The sequence below is a fragment of the Heptranchias perlo genome, chromosome 35, assembly GCF_035084215.1.
Source record: "Heptranchias perlo isolate sHepPer1 chromosome 35, sHepPer1.hap1, whole genome shotgun sequence".
Lineage (NCBI taxonomy): Eukaryota > Metazoa > Chordata > Chondrichthyes > Hexanchiformes > Hexanchidae > Heptranchias > Heptranchias perlo.
This window is the reverse complement of record NC_090359.1, coordinates 8,024,730-8,044,628: the sequence shown is the minus strand read 5'-3', so window position 1 is coordinate 8,044,628 and position 19,899 is coordinate 8,024,730. Positions and strand designations below refer to the sequence as shown.

At 43.8% G+C, this 19,899-nt stretch overlaps 1 protein-coding gene across 1 annotated transcript; it reads left to right on the top strand.

The window, feature by feature from the left end:
- Positions 1–1,492: 1,492 nt before the first annotated feature.
- On the top strand, positions 1,493–8,706 carry LOC137302215 (probable G-protein coupled receptor 139). Its single transcript, XM_067971872.1, has 3 exons — positions 1,493–1,771; positions 4,948–5,131; positions 7,811–8,706. The coding sequence occupies exons 1-3, from the start codon at positions 1,493–1,495 to the stop codon at positions 8,704–8,706; spliced, it is 1,359 nt and encodes a 452-aa protein (XP_067827973.1).
- The last annotated feature ends 11,193 nt before the right edge of the window (positions 8,707–19,899 follow it).

The window sequence follows — 19,899 nt, the reverse complement described above, 5'->3', positions numbered from 1 at the left end:
TAGAAACAGAAAATGCGGAAAAGCTCAGCAAGTGAAGCAGCATCCGTGGAGAAAGAAACAGAGTGAAGTTTTCATGTTGAAGGCCGATGGCCAGAACAGAAAGATGTTAAAGAGTCAAAGCTTTTAAGCAAGTACAGATTAAGGGAAAGAGAGGAGGGAGAGGAGGGGAGGAAAGGACAAAACGGAAGGTCAATGATAGGACAGAGGGCAAGAGTGATTAAATAATAAAAGAGATGATGGTGCAAGGCAAGGACGCTTTTAATGGGACAAGTTAAGAAGCAAAAGATCGGCATGGAGTAGCTGTAAATGGCAACAGCAGCAACATAATGAGCAGCTGCAGTCCAATAAATAAATATATATATACATTTTAAAAATGGGAGCAGTGGTTATGGTCTGAAATTATTGTCATCAATGTTGAGTCCTGAAGGTTTTAAAGTGCCTGAACTAAAGACGAGGTGCTGTTCCTCGAGCTTCCGTTGAGCTTCATTGGAACAGTGGAAGAGGCCGAGGACAGAGAGATCAGAGTGGAAGTTGGACGGGGGATTAAATTCGCAAGCGACCGGCAGGTCAGGGTCACGCTTGCTGACAGAGCGGAGGTGTTCAGCAAAGCGATCACCCAATCTGCGTTTGTTCTCCCCAATGTAGAGGAGACCGCAGTGAGAGCAGCGAATACAATACACTAAATTGAATGAAGTGCACGTAAATTGCTATTTCACTTGGAAGCATTGGTTGGGGCCCTGGACGGTGAGAAAGGGCAGGCATTGCATCTCCTGCACTCGCACGGGAAGGTGCCGTGGGGAGGAGAGCGGGTGTTGGGGGTGATGGAAGAGTGGACGAGGATGTCACGGAGGGAAAGGTCCACTTGGAATGCTGAAAGGGGAGGGGAGGGGAAGATGTATTTGGCGTTGGGATCACGCTGAAGGTGGAGGAAATTGCGGTGGATGGTACGTTGAATGTGGAGGCTGGTGGGGTCGAAGGTGAGGACAGGGGGACACTATCATGGTTCTGGGAGGGAGGGGAAGGGGTGCGAGCAGAATTGCAGGAAATGGGTTGGACACGATCGAGGGCCCTGTCAACTACAGTGGAGGGGAGTCCTCGGTTGAGGAAAAAGGAAGACAGATCAGAAGCATCGGTGTTTAAGGTGGCATCATCAGAAGAGGTGCGACTGAGATGGAGAAATTGGGAGAAGGGAGTAGAATCCTTCCAGGAAGCGGGGTGGGAGGAAGTGTAATCATGGTAGCTGTTGGAAACGGTGTGCTTATAATAGATATTGGTTGACAGCCTATTCTCGGAAATTGAGATGGAGAAGCCGAGGAAGGGAAGGGAAGAGTCGGAGATGGACCGTTGAAGGCGAGGGAAGTGTGGAAGTTGGAAGCAAAGTTGATGAAATTTTCCATTTCCGAGCCAGAGCAGGAAACTGCACTGATACAGACATCAATGCAGCGGGAAAAATGTGTTCAGGGTGGTGACCTGCTTCGGACTGGAACAAGGAATGTCCCACGTATCCCACAAAAAGGCAGGCAGAGCTAGGATCCATACGGGTTCTCATTGCGACAACTTTTATTTGGAGGAACTGAGTGGAGTCAAAGGAGAAGTTGTTCAACATAAGGACAAGTTCAGTCAGGCGGAGAAGGCTGGTGGTGGATGGAAGAAGCGGAAGGCCCGCAGGCCCCCACGGTGGGGGATGGAGTTCCATGGTGAAAAGGAGATGGTTCGGGATTTGGAACTAAAAACTGTTAATGTGGTGGAGGGCGTCGGAGGAGAAGCAGATGTAAGTCAAAGAGATTGAACAAAGGCAGAAAAATTATGGTCGAGCTTGGGAAAAAATAAGTTCCGTGTGGGAAGAACAGTCTGAAATGACGCGTCTCCCGGGGCAGTCCTGTTCGTCGATCGTGGGAAGGAGGTAGAAGCGGGATATTTCGGGTTGGGGGAATATGAGGTTAGATGAAGTGTGGGGAAGATCTGAGAGGAGATGAGGTAATTGACGGTCTGGTAAACTATGGCTTGATGTTGGGCGGTGGGGTCATGGACCGCGGGGAGGTAGGAGGAGGTGTCGGAGAATTGTCCTTCAGCTTCCTCAAGTTGGAGGTCTCTTCGCCACGCAACAACAGCGCTGCCCTTTTCAGCAGGTTTAATGACAACGTCAGGGTTGGACCTGAGAGAACGGAATGCTGTAATTTCAGGTGGAGGTGGGTTAGAGCGTGTGTGGGGAGCATAGAAATTGAAACGGCCGATGTCACTCCGGCAGTTCCCAAGGAAAAGTTCAAGAGAGGGTTAGAGGCCAAAGGAAGGGATCCGGGTGGAAATAGAATTCTGAAGACGGGAGAAAGGGTCCGCTGTTCGGGGGAAGATTTCTGTCCAACGAAGTGGGCGCGGAGGCAAAGGCGACGGAAGAAGAACTTAGCAACGTGTCGAGCTCGAAATTCATTGAGGTGGGGGCGTAAGCGGATCAATTTATTGGTATCAACAAACAATACATCGGGGTTTATCTGCAATTCCTTCAATAACCAGCCGACATGTTGGCGTATATCGGCATTTGCTGGGAAAACCAGCCGATATATCTGTGTTTAAATGGGCGGTTTCCTGCGATCACCAGCCTATTTATATGGGTTCATTCGGGATTTACTGGGATCATCATCATATTTCTACGTTTATCGGGGTTCACTGGCACTACCAGCCGATATATCTCGGTTTATCGGGGTTTACTGAGATCACCAGACTCTATATCTGGGTTTATGAGGGATTACTGGGTTCACCAATCTATATGTTTGGGTTGATCAGTTGATCAGCTGACGGGAATCACCAGCCTATATATCTCAGTTGATCGGGTTTACTGGGATCACCAGCTTATGTATCTGGGTCTATCAGGGTTTACTTGGGTCATCAGCTTATATATCTGGGCTTATCGTATTTACTGGAATGATCAGCCCATGTATCTGGCTTCATCATTGGGTTTTCTCGCATGATCGATCCATATATTTGGGTTTATCACTGGATTCACTGAGATTACCAGACTTTTAACATCGGATTATCAGGGTTTGCCGAGGTCACCATCATATATATAAATATATAGATTGATTGTGGTTAACTATGATCACCAGCGTGTATATCGTCATTTATTACCGATTACTGTGATCGACATCAAGTCATCGAATCACAGAAAGATTACAGCATGGAAGGAGTCCATTTGGCTCATCGAAACTGCGCCAGCTCTATGGAAGAACAATCCAGCCAGTCCGAGTCCTACGTCCTGTCCCCGCAGCCCTGCATTTTTTTTTCCTTTCAATTAATCATCCAGTTCCTTTAGAAGGCCATGATTAATTCTGCCTCCACCACCTCCTTGGACAGTACATTCCAGATCCCAACGATTCGCTGTGTGAAAAAAGATTTTCCTCATGTCACCTTTGGTTCTTTGTCAATCACATTAAATCTATGTCCTCTGGTTCTTGGTCCTTCCGTCAATGTGGACAGTTTCTCTCTCTCTATAATGTCTACCCTCTCTGTGATTTTGAATACGTATATCAGATCTTCTCGCAACTGTCTCTGTTCCAAGGAGAACAACCCCAGCTTCTCCAGTCTGTCCATGTAACTCAAACCCCTGGAATCATTCTGATAAATGTTTTCTGCACCCTCCCTAAGGCCTTCACGTCTTTCATAAAGTGTGGTGCCCAGACCTGGAAACAATACTCCCGTTGTGGCCGAACCAATCTTTTATAAAGTTTCATCATGACTTGCATACTTTTGTACTCTATGCCTCTATTTATGAAGCCCAGGATTCCGTCTGATTTTTTAACCGCTTTCTCAACCTGCCCTGCCACCTTCGACGATTTGTGCACATATACTCCCAGATCTCTCTCTTTCTCTAGCCCTTTTAGAGTGAGACCGTCTAGTTTATATTTCCTTTCCTCGTTCTTCCTACCAATTTGTACTACTTCGCATTTTTCTGCGATAAATTTTATCTGCCACGTGTAGGCCATGCCACCAGCCAACCTATAACTTCTTGAAGTCTATCACTGTTTACTACCTTTCCAAGTTTTGTTTAATCTGCAAATTTTGAAATTGTGCCCTGTGCACCCAAGTCCAAGGTATTAATACATATGAAGAAAAGCAATGGTCCCAATACCGACCCCTGGGGAACACCAATGTACATCTCCCTCCAGTCCGAAAAACAACTGTTCACCACTACTCTCTGTTTCGTGTCACTGGGTTTATCACGGTTTGCTGACACACCAGCCCACATATCTGGATATATTGGAGAAAGAACTTTTTCACCCAGAGGGTGGTTGGAGTCTGGAACTCACTGCCTGAAAGGGTTGTGGAGGCAGGAACCCTCACAACATTCAAGAAGCATTTGGATGAGCACTTGAAATGCCATAGCATACAAGGCTGCGGACCAAATGCTGGAATATGGGATTAGAGTAGACAGGGCTTGATGGCCGGCGAGGACACGATGGGCCGAAGGGCCTCTATCCGTGCTGTATAACTCTATGACTCTATGACTCTATTAGTGTTGGGGCTGAGCAGGTTTTCCTGCAATCCCAGCCAACATATAGGAGTCTATCGGCGTTCACTGAGATCAACAACATGCACATCTGGTTTATCAGGGTTTGTTGGGATCACCAGCCAATATATCTGAGTTGATCAGAGTTTACAGGGATCACCAGCCGAGACATCTGTATTTATCGCGGTTTACTGGGATTACCAGCTGATATATCTGGGTTTACCGGCGTATGTTGTTACCGCCAGTCAAAATATCTACGTTTTCCGCGGTTGCTCAGTATCACCAACCTATATTTTTAGGTTTTTCGGGGACATTCACGTCTCCAGGAAGACAAGTTCTGAAGTAGCTCCTGTGTAAACAGAGTGTTTGTTCAGTGACTGTAATTAAACCCAGTCAGCGCGGGACTTCTTTTTCCGAACGGTTGAATTCGCTCTGCTATAATTAAGGATAATCCGCTCAATGTCTCAATCGGAGAATTGATCCCAGCATCAGGACCAACCATCGAATCATCGCTTCTAACTGAAGGAGAAATAATGTCTCTTAGTTTTATGATCAAGTTCCAGATTCTAAGGGCGCTTTATGATATACAAAAGATTTACGATCCTTTCCTGGCTGCGTTCGGTGTCCCGGGTAAGTTACTATCTGCACCTGGAACTTCAGGAAGCTGAGTTTATCTGTACGCGGTCTTTTAGTCCTCCTGTTCAGCTATTTATTGTTTTACTCTCCCTACATTATAACAGTGACTACACTGCCAACGTCATTGGTTGTGAACCACTTTGGGAGCTTCTCAGGTTGTGAAAGGCGCTTTGAAAATGCAATTGTTTCTTTCTTTCTTTCCATTGCTCTTGTGTGTGTTTGATAATGGCCCATGCTCCACTGATGTGAATTCCCATTCATTGGTGTCAGTTCAATGAAAAGTGTGCCCTTAGTTGCCATTATTAGTAACAATTCAGGCGATCTTATTAAGATCCCGGTCTTCTTTCAGACGACAGCACACGTCATGTGACTGGATCTTTCTGTTAATTAGAAGTGTGCATTCTGCTGTAAATACTGAGTCCGACTGACAAGTGAGAAACGTTTTATTATCTCACACGGTCTGCAATTTCGGCAGATATATTTAGTTATTTAGTTCTACAGATGAGTCCGACCAGATAAATGACAAATGCATTGATGATCCAATCTCGTTCAACTCTCTCGCTTTCCAGCGCTTCATGGTCTATATTGGTGTCACTGTCTCTGAATGGTTAAATTAGAATGGTTCAGTGAGCTACTATTTATTTTATTCAGATCATTTAATGTTTTCAGTTCTAATAATGAATCTTCATTAACAATCTAATCCCGTGCCTGGCTGGTACAGTTCTTCGTTTCTCTGATCAGGGCCCACAATCAATGCAAGGGTCATATTCTGACAGTGAATCTCATTCAATATTAAATTGTGCATTAATCCTTGTATGAATTGGAAATTATAGAATTCGCACTACGGAAGAGAAAGAACAAGATTAACAGTATTTGACTGGAATGCAGATCGATTTGTAATCACAAGTTGGTTTGAAGGATTAGAGGGTAACTGCGGAAAATTGTTTTCACCCACAGGGTGACGTGAGTCCGGAACTCGCTGCCTGAAAGGGTGGTAGAGGCAGAAACCTCAAATGATTTGAACAGTATAGATGTGCACTTGAAGTGCCGTAACCAACATGGCTACGGACCAAGTGTTGGAGAGTGAGATTAAGCTGGTTAACTCGTTTCGACCGGCACGGGCACGATGGGCCCAATCTCCTCCTTCTGTGCCGTAACTTTCTATAATTCTATGATTCTATGGTGTATTTTATTACCGGTCACATTATTCCACGATTTAAATTAAATGATCGTTGTTACAAGTGTGACCTTTAATGTAATTAGAAAACTTGCTTGCAAAATTAACGACATTATATTATCATTTTCGACCTTTGTATTCTTGGTGCGGAGCATCACACATGACCCTGAATATCGAATTACCATGCATGGAGCTTAGCGTGACTGTAACTCAGTTCATGCAACGATTGACCATTGGGAATCAGAGGGCAGAGTATCTCACTGAGTTTCACTTGTAATATATAACACAAACATGGATTGAAATATTTAGCAGTTTAGACCAGGAGCAGAGAGGTGGAATAATTATCTCGACACTAGATAATGTGGAGCACGGCAGGCTGTTTCTGTTTCACCTTGTCCAGAGCAATAGCACAGTAGAGGGCAAGGCCTGTAATTGAAGGGTTAGTTGGGGGGTAAAGTCAAAACTAAGCTGCAGAAAAAAATATTTATGTGTTTGAGTGGCCAATCTATAGAACTTGCTCCGTAGGGAGACTATGGAAACAGTTAGCATTGATTCATCAGCGAGGTTTCTTTCAGAAAATAACATTTTGGGTACAGTAGATGAGTAATAAGAGACATGACAGCCGGTCAGTGTAACATGCTTGGGAGGGTAAAGGTGATTTTGGATATATGGTTGTCAAAATTTTACAAACTTGGGGCTTTGCTCACCTCTTGTCTGGGTCTGTGTACATTAATTGATAAAGATTGATTGCTATGATTTTTCGCCATCTCCATTATTGTTGTATCATGCGACTACCGGGAAGGTACAAGCTGCACTCGATGGAGCTTGGTGTTTTTTGATCCAGCAATTCCTAAGTTCCTATACTCCTATCTCTTATGTACATTGAAACATTGGATGGGCGGGATTGATTTCTGTCATTGTATAGATGTTCTTAATGCCTTGAACAAGTGACCATGGACAATGTATGAGCACAGACAATGGGCGTTGTTAGCTCACTATTCCATTCAAAGGGCACCAGCGATTTCACCAATCCTCATCCTCCCAGGGCCCTATTGTCCCTTTCCAACCTGGGGGGATTAAATCCCGGTATCACTCCAGCAGCTGACGCACATACGCCGCAATTCAAACATGCAAACATCTCACCTTTTCCTTCCCCAGCTGGCTCAGGTGTAGGTGAGGCTCTCGCTTTCCGTTTAGTTACTTTTGTAATCATTCTAAACTAAGTTTCTGTTTGTAACCATATTTAATTTGATCGCGTTGCTTCACTTATTTGCCGATTCGTTACTTTGATTACAAAGTCCGTCATAGCTAATAGAATCGGATTCCATCACTGGATGCAGAGCAAAGATGCAAATTTCATACCGCATTTCAGGTTATTGTGAAGAACATTAATGTCCCAGTTCTGTAACCTGATCTGTTATTCCACTGGAAACGCATCAAATTAGTGTTTTTCCTGAGTCTGGTGAATCATTTCGCTATTTCCGTCTTGTTTACAGTTAACGTGGTGACGATTGTGATCCTGTCTCGGGGAAAGTGCGGTCTCTCCAAATGTGTCACTCGCTACCTGGTGGCGATGGCAGCGGCAGATCGACTGGTCGTTATCTTGGATCTGATATTAAGGCAGGTTCGGATTGCTTATTGGGACGAATTTAGATTTCTGTGGCACGTTGGATTGTGTAATATCCACGCCGTCCTGCTCTATGCAGTCACGGATTGTTCTGTCTGGTTCACGGTCACTTTCACCTTTGATCGATTTGTGGCCATTTGTTGTCAGAAGCTGAAAACTAAATATTGCACCAAGAATATGGCGGCTGTGGTTCTCGGAACAGTGACTGTGCTGAGCGGATTGAAGAACATTTTCTGGTATTTTCTGAATACAAATGAGTATTGGCTTTCTAATACTCCCTGGTTTTGCCGCGTGAAACCTGAAGTATCCCGTTCGCTGGCCTGGGCGGTTATTGAATTATTCCATTACATGTTAACCCCGTTTATTTCATTTCTTTTGATTGTGTTGTTCAATGTATTAACGGTCAGACACATTTTAGTGGCCAGCAGAGCTCGCAGGAGAATTCGGGGTCCGAGCAGTGGGGAGAGTTCCAGTGACCCAGAGATGGAGAACCGAAGGAAATCTATCGTTGTACTGTTTGTTATATCTGGGAATTTCATCCTGTTGTGGGTGTTGTTCATGGTGTGTTCAATATTGAGACGGTTGGATTATTTGGGATATCCTGTCCCCCTGCCCACATTTGTACGAGAAATCGGCTTCATGCTCCAGGTCCTGAGTTGCTGCACGAACCCTTTTATTTATGCAGTGAGCCAAAGGAAATTCAGAGAGGAGTTGAGGAATGGAGTGAAATATCCCCTCGCAATGATGGTCAAATTAATTAGATGAGAAGACCTCACAATTTCTAACTTTATCATGTAATTTTTGTTTCATGTTCATATCTCTTCACATTTCTTGAAACATATCACAATCTGGTCCAGTCTTAAAGGTAGGTTAATGTGGCCATTCTTCACGAGATAGGATCCAGACATGACCTCTGTCGAGGACGGTTTTACCATATACTTGCCCAAGAGCGGTTAACTGCTTTAGACAGTCCTGTGCTCAGCTCACATTCTGGGGTGTTTTGGAAATGACCCCTTGTTGTGATTATTTCCCAACAATAATCCAAGTGAACAATGTCCGGTCAGACAGTGTTGATAAGTTTTTCTAATCTCTGCCAATATTGGAAGGAAGACTTTTTGGATGTCAAGATAGACACCAGAAAACAGTCAAGGCATCAGATAGACTGTGGAGGTTATTAATCTGTGCACCGTCACTGGGACAAAAAGAGAAAAATAATCAATGTTTCTAGATTATTTCCAATCAACCCGTGCGCCTTGGTCTAAGTGTGTTACATTTATTTACCAGTTTCCGTGCGGATGTTGAACTGATTACATCGAATGTATTTAATCGTGTTCAATGTTCTGTATCTTTTACCTGTGGTTGAATAAAGCAGATTGTGAATGGATCTCAAAGATATTTCGCCAAGTGATAAATTGGTCCACCGTTGCAGAGATTGTAAGAGGACAAATATATCGCTAGCAGATCAATATTGCTCCACTTCCGGGACCCGGTAAAGCACACTCCCGTGTCCCGGCACTGGACACTGAACCATCCCAGTACAGCACACTCCCCGGTCCTGGCACAGCACACTCCCGGGTCCCTGTGTTGCACACTTCCGGGTCCCGGGACAGCACGCTCCGGTGTCCAGGGACAGCATACTCCCGTGTCTCGGGACAGCAAAATCCTGGATCCAGGTACAGCTCAATCACGGGTTCCGGTAGAGCATACTCCCCGCTCCCGGAAAAGCATTCTCCCGTGCCCCGGTACAGCAAATTCCCAGGTCAGAGAACAGCACACTCCAGGGTCCAGGTACAATACAGTCCAGAGTCCTGGTATGCACGATCCCGGATCCAGAAACAGCACACTCCCAAGTCCCCTTCCGGCAATCTGCCCGAGTCCGGTACAGAATGGTCCCGGGTCCCAATATAGCACACTCCCAGGTCCCGGTTTATCACACACCGGGGTCCCGGTATAGCACACTCCTCTGTCCCGGTACACCACACTCCCATATCCCAGTTTAGCACACTCATATCTCGCGGTACATCATATTCCAGTAGACCACAATCCTCGTCTGCCCCATTGAATTTTTGGCAGTTAACTTATATTTATATCCTCTAGTTACCAACTCTCCTACCGGTGGAAACAGTTTCTCCTTATTTAGTCTATCACAATCCCTCATCATTTTGAACACATCTGATCAACCTTCTCTTAACCATCGATGCTCTCAGGAGAACAATCCCAGCTTTTCTATCTCTCCACATAACTGAAGTCCCTCATATCTGGTACCATTCCAGTTGATAATACAATTGGTATTTTCCAAAAAGAATCCATTTATTATTGTTGCCCTGTGGACCCTTAGGTTCCTCCAGCCTACGGTGTTACAATAAGAGATGAGAGTTTTAAAGCAGCGTTCTAGTGTTACTTGTTTATCGGGGGGAGTGGGGCGATTGGCGACAATTGATGAGGTGAAATGGCAGGCCACAGGTCTTGAAATCTGAAGAACCAAATATACGATTTCTATATTCGTGAAGCAGATATACGTCCCTTTGAACTGTCATGTCGGGAAATTGGGAAGGAAAAGATGCTGCCTGGTTTCATGGTGTAAACGGGTGAAATGACTCAGCTCCGAGTTAATGATCAGCTGAAAGGTCGAGCGGCCTTTTCCAGTTCCCCTGTGGGAAAGGTTTAGCGTTTTAACCACTTGATAAAGTGTTAATTTTAATTGGTTCGAAACAATGAGAAAATGTTTGTCACAAATGAGAAGATGTGGAACTCATGGGTTATCTGTCCATGTTTCCTACATCAGAAACAGAAACAAGGATTCTCCTGAACACGTTTCTGGGAAATTTGAAAAGGGTCCCTGACGTGTATTTGGACTCTGAAAATTAAGAGGCCACACATGAAGCGGTTTGATAAAATTCGAATGGGTGTGTGGAGGCTCGTGTTGAGCATAAAAGCTGGAAATCAATCAGTTGGGCCACGTGGCCTGTTTCTGTGCTGTAAATTCTGTGTATTCTTTGCAAACGTGGCGCTGAAATATCTCCGTCTCCAAAGTGAAATGATTAACGAGGCAGTGAACTGATAGTCTTCGGTTCAAGTCCTTTAAAACAATAACTTGCTTTTGTATATCGCGCCAATAACGTAGTAAAAAGTCCCATGACGCTTCACAGCAGCGATTATCAAACATTATTTGACACCAGAACACACGAGGAGATATTAGTACAGGTGACCAAACATTTTTGAAAGTGATAGATTTTCACGAGCGTCATCAAGGAGGAGAGAGAGGTGGAAAGGTTTAGGGAAGGAATTCCAGAACTTATGGCCGAGGCAGCTGAAGGAAAGCCACCAGTGCTGGACCGAAGGGAATTGGGAATGTACAAGAGGTCAGATTTGGAGGAACTGACAGATCTCGAAGTTGGGACGGGCAAGGCCATCGAGGGAATTGAAAACAACGATGAGAATTTTAAAATTGAGGCTTTGCCAGAACGGGAGCCAATGTCGGTCAGCGAGCACAGGGGTGATGGGTGAAGGGGATTTGGTGCGAGCTCAGATACGGACAGCAAGAGTTTTGGATGAGCTCTATTTTAGGGAGTGTGAAAGGTGGGAGGCCGGAGAGTAGAGTATTTTAGTAGCCGAGTCTAAAGGTAACAAAGGCATGGATGAGTATTTCCGCAGCAGATCAGCTGAGGCAGGACTCTCGGCCAGGGATATTATGAAGCTGGAAGTCGGCAGTCTCAGTGGTGGAGCGGATGTGGGGTCGGAAGCTCGGCTCAGAGTCAAATAGGATGCCAAGATTGCGAACAGTCTGGTTCAGCCTCAGGAGAGAGATAAAACAGCAGACAATTTCTGTCCGTCCGGCCAAGACGCTGCATTGTCAACTCTGGTGAGCAGCTGAGAAAATGGCTTTGTTCTCTGATCAGCACTTTTACCAGAAACATTTGGATTGTTAGAAAGACCACTTGTATTTGAAATTTGCCAATTGGATGGTTAATACTGAGTACGGTTGGGTTGATCTGATTTTTTTTTCTCACAAGTCTGCTACTTTTTAACACCCACACTCTCACTTCAATCACCATCCGGGTAGGTGAGAGAATACAGAGACATTCAGCGCTATAAATCTTTCCGTCCTGTCACTTACTGAAACTCGGCAACAATGTTAACCATTTCAGCCTCTCAGATACTGGTGTCGCCAGTTGCATCTTGTTCAGCCCGAAGCCAGGGTGATTTTACCGCCACTGCAGTTCACTTCATTTTCCCGAAAGTCTGCTCTTCGAGAGAGCAATGAATTGGGAAGGAATAGTAAGAATTTCTCTATTGGTGCAAAAGTAAATTCGCGGCTAAATGTGTAGTTGCAGCGATTCTCTTTTGTCCACTTTTACTGAGTTCAGTAGAAGCACCTTAAAAACAGTCACACTCCACAACTAAATGTACTTCTCCTTTATATATTATCAGCATTATATACCGTATTGCCGACATTACACCCGTGACTTCACTTCAAAAATGTTTCATTGTCTGTAAAGCGCTTTGAGATATCCTCAGGTCGTGGAAGGCGCTATATAAATGCAAATTCTTCCACTCTTTCTTTTACTTCACACACGTCTATTTATTAAGCAAACATCTATCAAAACTCAACGCAAAATTATGCAGCCCTTCACTTTCATCAAAATTTCCAATTCCGGCATCAATTGGTCAGGCACTGCATATCTTAGGGAAACTTTTCGATTGTAGCCCATAAGCTACAAGAGGAATTTCGGCTTCTTCAGAGTGATTGCAGAGAATGTTGATTCGGAAAATCAAACGGAGCCAAGACTGTGGCCAGTTTGACGGCGGCAATTCTCAATCCCCGATATTGGTCCTTCGTCACGGCATTTTACTACATTTTCAGCACGGAGTCCTTCTCAGTCATGTATAGAGTTACATCGAAACTACAACACAGGAAGAGGCCATTCAGCCCAACTGGTCTATTTATGATGCACACGACCCTCCTCCCTCCTTACTTCATCTAACCCTATCAGGATACGCTTCTATTCCTTTCTCCCTCATGTGCTCCCCCTTAAATGCATCTGTGCGATTTGCTCAACTCTTCCTTGTGGTCGTGCGTTCCACACTATTACAATTGTTGAGTAAAGAAGTTTCTCCTGAATTCCCGATTGGATTTTTCGAGGCTATTTTTATTGATGACCTCTAACTTTGGACATGCTCAGAAACCCGAACCCCTCAACCTTTTCATTTCTGTAGAAAAGTGAACCAAACTGTTCAGCCTGTCCTGATAAGGATGTACTCTCATTTTTGGCATCATCCTTGTGAATCTTGTTTGCGTCCTCTCCAATGCCTGTATATCCTATCTATAGTATGGAGTTCATAACTGTGCACAGTACTCCAAGTGTAACCTTATGAAGGTTCTGTAGAAGTTTAACATAACTTCTTTGCTTTTCAATTCTATCCCTCTACAAATGAACCCAATTCTTGATTTACCCTTTTTCTGGTCTTATTAATCTGTGTTGCTACTTTCCGTGAATTGTGCATCAGTACCCCTTTATTCCGTTATCCCATTTAGACTATTATTAAACAAGAAATATGTGGCCTCCTTAATCTTCCTATCAAAATGCAACATCTCACACTTATCTATATTGAAATTCATTTTACAATTACATGCCCATTCTGCAAGTTTATTAATTTCCTCTTGAATTTGAACGCAATCTTCCTGTGTATTAACTATACCTCTCAATTTGTTGCGGCCCGCAAATTTTGAAATTGTACTTCTGATTCCCGAATCCAAATAGTTAATGTAAATTATGAACAACAATGGACCCACCAGCGATCCCTGTGGAACACCACTGCCCAACTTTGCCTCTGTGAGTAGCTACCCTTAAACTCTCTTCTCTGTTTCCTGTTTTGTAGCCAGCTTGCTCTCCATTCTGCTACCTGTACCCTGACTCCACATGCTCAGACCCTTGGCCATGAGTCTACAGTTCGGCATCTTATCTTCTGATGTACCACATTGGAATATCAGCAGATATATCTCAAGAGCACGTTTCCTCACAGGAAGCAGTTCCACAAGCTTGTGTTTGTGCGTACGCATGTGTGTATGTGTGTGCTTGTGCGTGCATGTATCTGTGAGCATTTGTGTGTGCCAATTTGATTATGTGGATGCGTGTGTATGTGTGGCACATATGTTTGTATGTATGCGTGAATGTGTGTATGCGTGTTTTTGTGTCTTGATTTGAGCGCATGCATGTGAACGCGTTTGTGTGTGTATGTTTGTCTATGTACCTGCTTGTGAGTGCACATCTGTGTGTATATGTGCATGTCAATGCGAAGATCTTCGTGTGTGTGCGTGTATGTGTGCAGGTGCTGAGAAAGGAGCCAGGATTCTTTGAATGGTGTTTGCTCAACGCACTCACTGCGTTGTTTACATGGTGTAATGGTGAGCACTGTGGACTTTGAATTCAGTGATCCGCGTTTAAACTCTGTGACACCTGTTTTGAGTCGATCCCTATGTTTCCCATATCAAAGAAGACACTTTGTACAATGTGGACACAGGTCGATTCTCGAGTTCAACATTCAAATATCCTCCCGCCACGTGAGCAGTTACTGCAATCCACGTAATTGGAGTTTTAGTCCAGCGCATTGCGCAATGACGGAATGTTTCTTTGCAGTGAATGTTAATTCTGAAGTTGAAAGGATCCATCTCCGTTCATAACCTGGACTTGTTCTGTTCTCTTTCTTTCTTCCCTTTTTGAGCTTCCTGCTCTTCTGGGCTTCATGTGATTGGCTCAGCAGAACCTGGTTTTCGTTCAGTTGAAGCGCTGTATAAGACAAATTTCCTTTCCTGTCGAATCTTTGCCGATGAAGAATATTGGAAAATGTCAAATGATTTCTCTTCAAATGCCAGCTGGTGCTCACACTGTACCATTCCTCTCAGGCTGGATGCTTCATTCCAGGCCGATTGATGTCCATTAGAGTCCTGCAAAGAATGGACGCTTTTATTCGTACAGCCGATGGGAGCAATCTCATGCAGCGAAAATAAACATCTGAAAGCTGTTTTAATCTGCCTTCAAATAGAACTGGCAAGAATAGAACTGAAAATACCGACCAGAACTCGCTGGCCCAGAGAGCAAAGGCTGAAATGAAAATGTTCAATGTTTATTGTTCTCCTCTCATGAAAAGTTCCGAAGCTTTCTTACTTCAAATGACAAAAAACATTCATGGACGAATGATTCGAGACCGAATGCTTTATCTACTGCCTCCCGGTAAACGGAACATTGTCAGCAGATTCGGCCCGTTGGTTTCCCAGTGTAAGGGAGAGAAGTGTCTGATCTGCTCTGCGAATTAATCCAGAAAAAATCGGGTAAATTTGTCAGCTCTGAGTGATTCATTGGGGAAGTTTGAGAACATTTCTTAAAGCCTCCGGCTCACTCAGAAACAAACCCAGACACACGGATTGACCCCGAATTAAACTGGAGACAGTCACAGGGATAAACTGAGGCGAGATACAGGCAGTGTTTAGAAACACGTGGGAATAGATAAGAGAAAGAGAAGGACAAAGCGATTTGATGACAAAAACTTGACTTAAACCCTAAAAGACAGCAACAAGAGGCTGCTAGCGTTTGCAATGACCGGATGCGGTGTCTCGGCTGTACCTCAGGGCTCCATGCCTTAGTTGCTTAAAAAGCCTGTCTAATGAGCAGGAGTTCCTGGCATCAAATCCCAGGGGGATATCATTCTTTTCACCTTGGTTCCATTTCCCTTTTTGTGACTTTTAAGCGAGGGCTTTGAGATTCTTCGGAATTCAGCAAATACAGAGGGGACAAACTGCACCTTTAATGTGCGGACAGAATGTATGAAGTAAGATGCTGGAAATCTGAAATAATAAGAGAAACTGCTGGAAAAACTCAACAGTTCAGAGAGCGTCTGTGTAGAGACGAACGTGGGATAACCTTCCGGCGAAAGGTCATCGATTGAAAAATTATTCTACCTTCCTCTTTTCACAGATGCTGCCTGACCCGTTGAGTATTTCCAGCATTTCCTGTTTTTATCTCAGGGAATGAGTCGATGACGTGTGTCGAGTATCCTCCGCTGGAGAAGTGTTTTTACAAACTCAGTTACTTACACAGGATCACAGTTATAGGAGTAGGCCATGCAGCCCCTCTGGCCTGTTCCGTCATTCAATCATATAATGGCTGATCTGCACCTGAACTCCATTCAGACGTTTTCAAGCCATTTCCTTTGATACTCTTAGCTAATAAATCTCCATTTATCGCATTCTTGAAAATTTCAATTGAGCCAGCATCCACTGATTTCCACTGCCCTTTGAGTGTCCAACGTGCTTCCTGATATCACTCCTGAACGGCCGAGCTCTAATTGTAAGAATTTGCTCACTTGTTCTATATCGCTGCACCAGAGCTAATGGTTTCTATGTAACTACCCAATCGAATCTCTTTACCAGTTTAAACGCCGATTAAATGGCCCTCTCACCGTATAAACTCAAGGGAATACAAGTCAGCTTTATGCAACCTGTCCTCTTAATTTCCCCTTTTATGCCCACGTATTCAGTTGAATCTGTGCTGCACTCCCTTCGACCATTCCTGAGTTGCAGTGCCCAACACTGAACGAAGTTCTCCAGATGGAATATGAACAAGAATCTGTTCATCTGAAGCATCATTTCCTCACTTTTGTTTTCCAGCCGACTTAAGATAAAGGCTTTCACTTCATTAGTCTTTTTGATTGCTTGTTGTACTTGCATAGCAGCTTTTAATGATTTGTGTTCCTTGACACACGAATATCTTTACTCCTTCACACTTCCTAGTCTCTCGCCACAAAGAAAATATTTCGATTTTTCTTTCTTGGATCCAAAGTGGATGACCTCACACTTCCTCAAATTAAGCTCCATCTGCCATAATTTTAGCCACTCTCTTTGTCTGGCAATGTCAGTTCGTAACTTTCTGCTCCCATCTACACACGTTACTGTGCCTCCTAATTTAGTGTTACGTGCAAATTTGGATATAGAACTCTCTATTCCTTCGTTCACCGCCATTTGCCACATTCTGCCAATCAGAATGCATTCATAGAATCATAGAATCATAGAATGATACAGCACAGAAGGAGGCCATTCGGTCTTCGTGCCCGTACCGGCTCTTTGAAAAAGTGTCCAATTCGTCTCATTTTTCTGTCCTTTCTACAAATTTTCGCTCGTCCAATATTTATTCAATTCTCTTCTCAAAGTTATTCGTTTATCTGCTTCCACCACCCTTTCATGCACTGCATTGCAGATCATAACAACTCGCTGTTTTAAAAACAAGTTCTCCTGACCTCGCCTCTGGTTCTTTTGCCAATACTATCATTCTGCGTCCTCTGGTAACAGGCCGTTCTGCCTCTGGAAACAGTTTCTCCTTATTTGCTCTATCAAAACACTTCATGATTAAGAACACCTCCATTACATATTCCCTTTATCTTCTCTGCTCCAAGGGAACGGCCCCTCCTTCTTTCGTCTATATACACCGACTCTCTGTCTCCTACCTTTTAACCAATTACGAACATATTTCACAAGCTTACCTCCAATTCCATGCACTTTCAATTTCGCTAACCATCTCTTGAGAGGAACCTTATCAAATACATTCTGGTATTCCATATGGACGATATAATTGGACATTTTTTATTCATTCATGGGATGTGGGAGTCGCTGGCAAAGCCAACATTTATTGTCCATCGCTAAATGTCCTGCTAATAAATGGGGAATAGAGAGGAGACAATGAGACAATAGGCGAGAGCCCAAGTTAAAGCCAGAAGTACCGTGGCGGGATAAATTTGATGTTGATATGGTGGAGTCAGTTTGAAGCATCGACGAACTGATGTCCAGTTTCAAAGGCAGGTGGGGAGAGCGAGTGAGTCCAGAAGTTATTTGAAGGGAAGAGTAACAGAGGGCGCATTGCTGGAGGTATTTCTGTGCGAATGAAGAGCTAGGAGGTGTGCAGAACGAATCGCGGGGAGAAAAACAGTGGGGAAATTGAAGGTCATTAGAAGATCAAGAAACGGCGGAGAAATTGATTATGGCCCAGGGACTGAATTTATAACCAGGAACCATGAACTGAAGCAAAATAAAGATAAAAAATAATAGTAGGACCAGTAGGATAATCATAAGCTCAGCAGATATTAGCAGTGGTGGAAGGTGGGCATCAATCACAGCAGCTAAGGGTAACAATGCAATCCAGTGCAGTCAAGTGCAGTCCAGTGGAGTGGCGTAGCCTTGAAGTCCAGGAAAGTCCAGGAATTTGGAAGCCAAAGTTGAGCAAAGAACCAGTGCTCACTGATGAAAACAAAGAGCAGACATGGTCAGGGAGTTGGCCCAGGTAAATTTATAGTTGCAACTTCAACTTGTAGTTCGGGCTAAAATGCACCCACCAGAAGAGCCAGTGGACGTTAAACTGGGTAAGAGAGGAGATTTGTGGAGAAAGGGCATCGGATGGCAAAGGATGGCCAAGGATCGTGTTGAACAGCAAAGGAGCTCCCTATGGATCTAACAGCCTAGGAGCGATCTTAAAAATGCCATCTTTAAATTTAAATATGGCAACCATCGAGAGGATAAGAAATAAATTGTCTCGAGTAAACTGGACTGTGCTGTTAAAGCGGAACACTGAAGATCAAGGTAGTAAGTGTTCATAGGCTTATTTGTAGAATCCAAAACCAATACACACCGATAAAATGCAAAAACTCTACTTGTGTAGTTAAGCAACCATGACCAACGGATGAATTAAGAGGCAGCATCGAGCTAAAAGAAAAGTCTTACACAAATACAGGAAAAATGGACTGGGGGAGCTATAAAAAGCATCAAAATGATACAAGCAAATTAATAATAGGTGCATGAAGCTTTTAGAAACGAGAATGTGGGACAAAATTAATAGTCGTTTGGACAAGTGTGGGTTAATAAAGGATAACCAGCATGGATTTGTTAAACTTGATTGCGTATTTTGATAAAGCAAACTGGACGGTTGATGAGGGCAATGCGGTTGATGTTGTGTAATGGACTTTTAAAACGCGTTTGATAAAGTGCCACATAATAGGCTTGTGAACAAAATTGAAGCCCGTGGAATAAAAGTGGCAGTGGCAGCATGGATCGAATTTCGCGAAGTGATTGGAAACAGACAGTGTGGTGAACAGTTGTTTTTCGCACTGCAGGAAGGTAGACAGTGGCGTCTGAATGGATGGTAGAAGCAGAAACCATCAGCTCATTTAGAAATACCTGGAGGTGCACCTGAAGTGCAGCGACCGACAAGGCTATCAACCAAGTGCTGGAAAGTGGGACGAAGCTGCGTGGCTCATTTTCGGCTGGCGCCGTAAATATTCTATGATTCTACATTCCCCAGGTGTCGTTACTAGGGCCATTGCTTTATATATATATATATATATATATACCTAACAGAAGGCTAGAAACAGAATCCATATGGATTGAAACAAGAGGTAAGAAGGGATCGATCTTGCTAATAGGGGTATACGACAGACCACCTCATCGCGGAGAGGATGTGGAGGAAAAAATATGCAAGCACATTTGTGAAACGAGTAAAGGGCATAGAATAATAATGATGAGAGATTTTAACTATCCTCAGATGAACTGGCAAGAAGAGGTCGGTGAAGTGATACACGGAATGGAGTTTTTACAATGTGTGCTGGACTCCTTTCTTACCCATTATGTAAACAGCCCAACAAGAGAGGATGCACTGCTGGGTCCAGTAATGGGAAACGAACAAGGACAGAAAATAGAAGTAAGTGTCCGGGTGCATCCAGGCAATAGCAATCACAACATAATAAGGTTTAAGTAAAGATTGTGAAGCACATAAGTAAGTCAAAGACCAACATAATGAATTGGAAGAACGCACATTTTCAGGGGATGAGAATGGAAATGGGGAAAATAACCTGTAAAAAATACTGATAAAAAAAACAAAACGAACAGAAGTGGGAAATGTTTAAAAATGGTGATATATG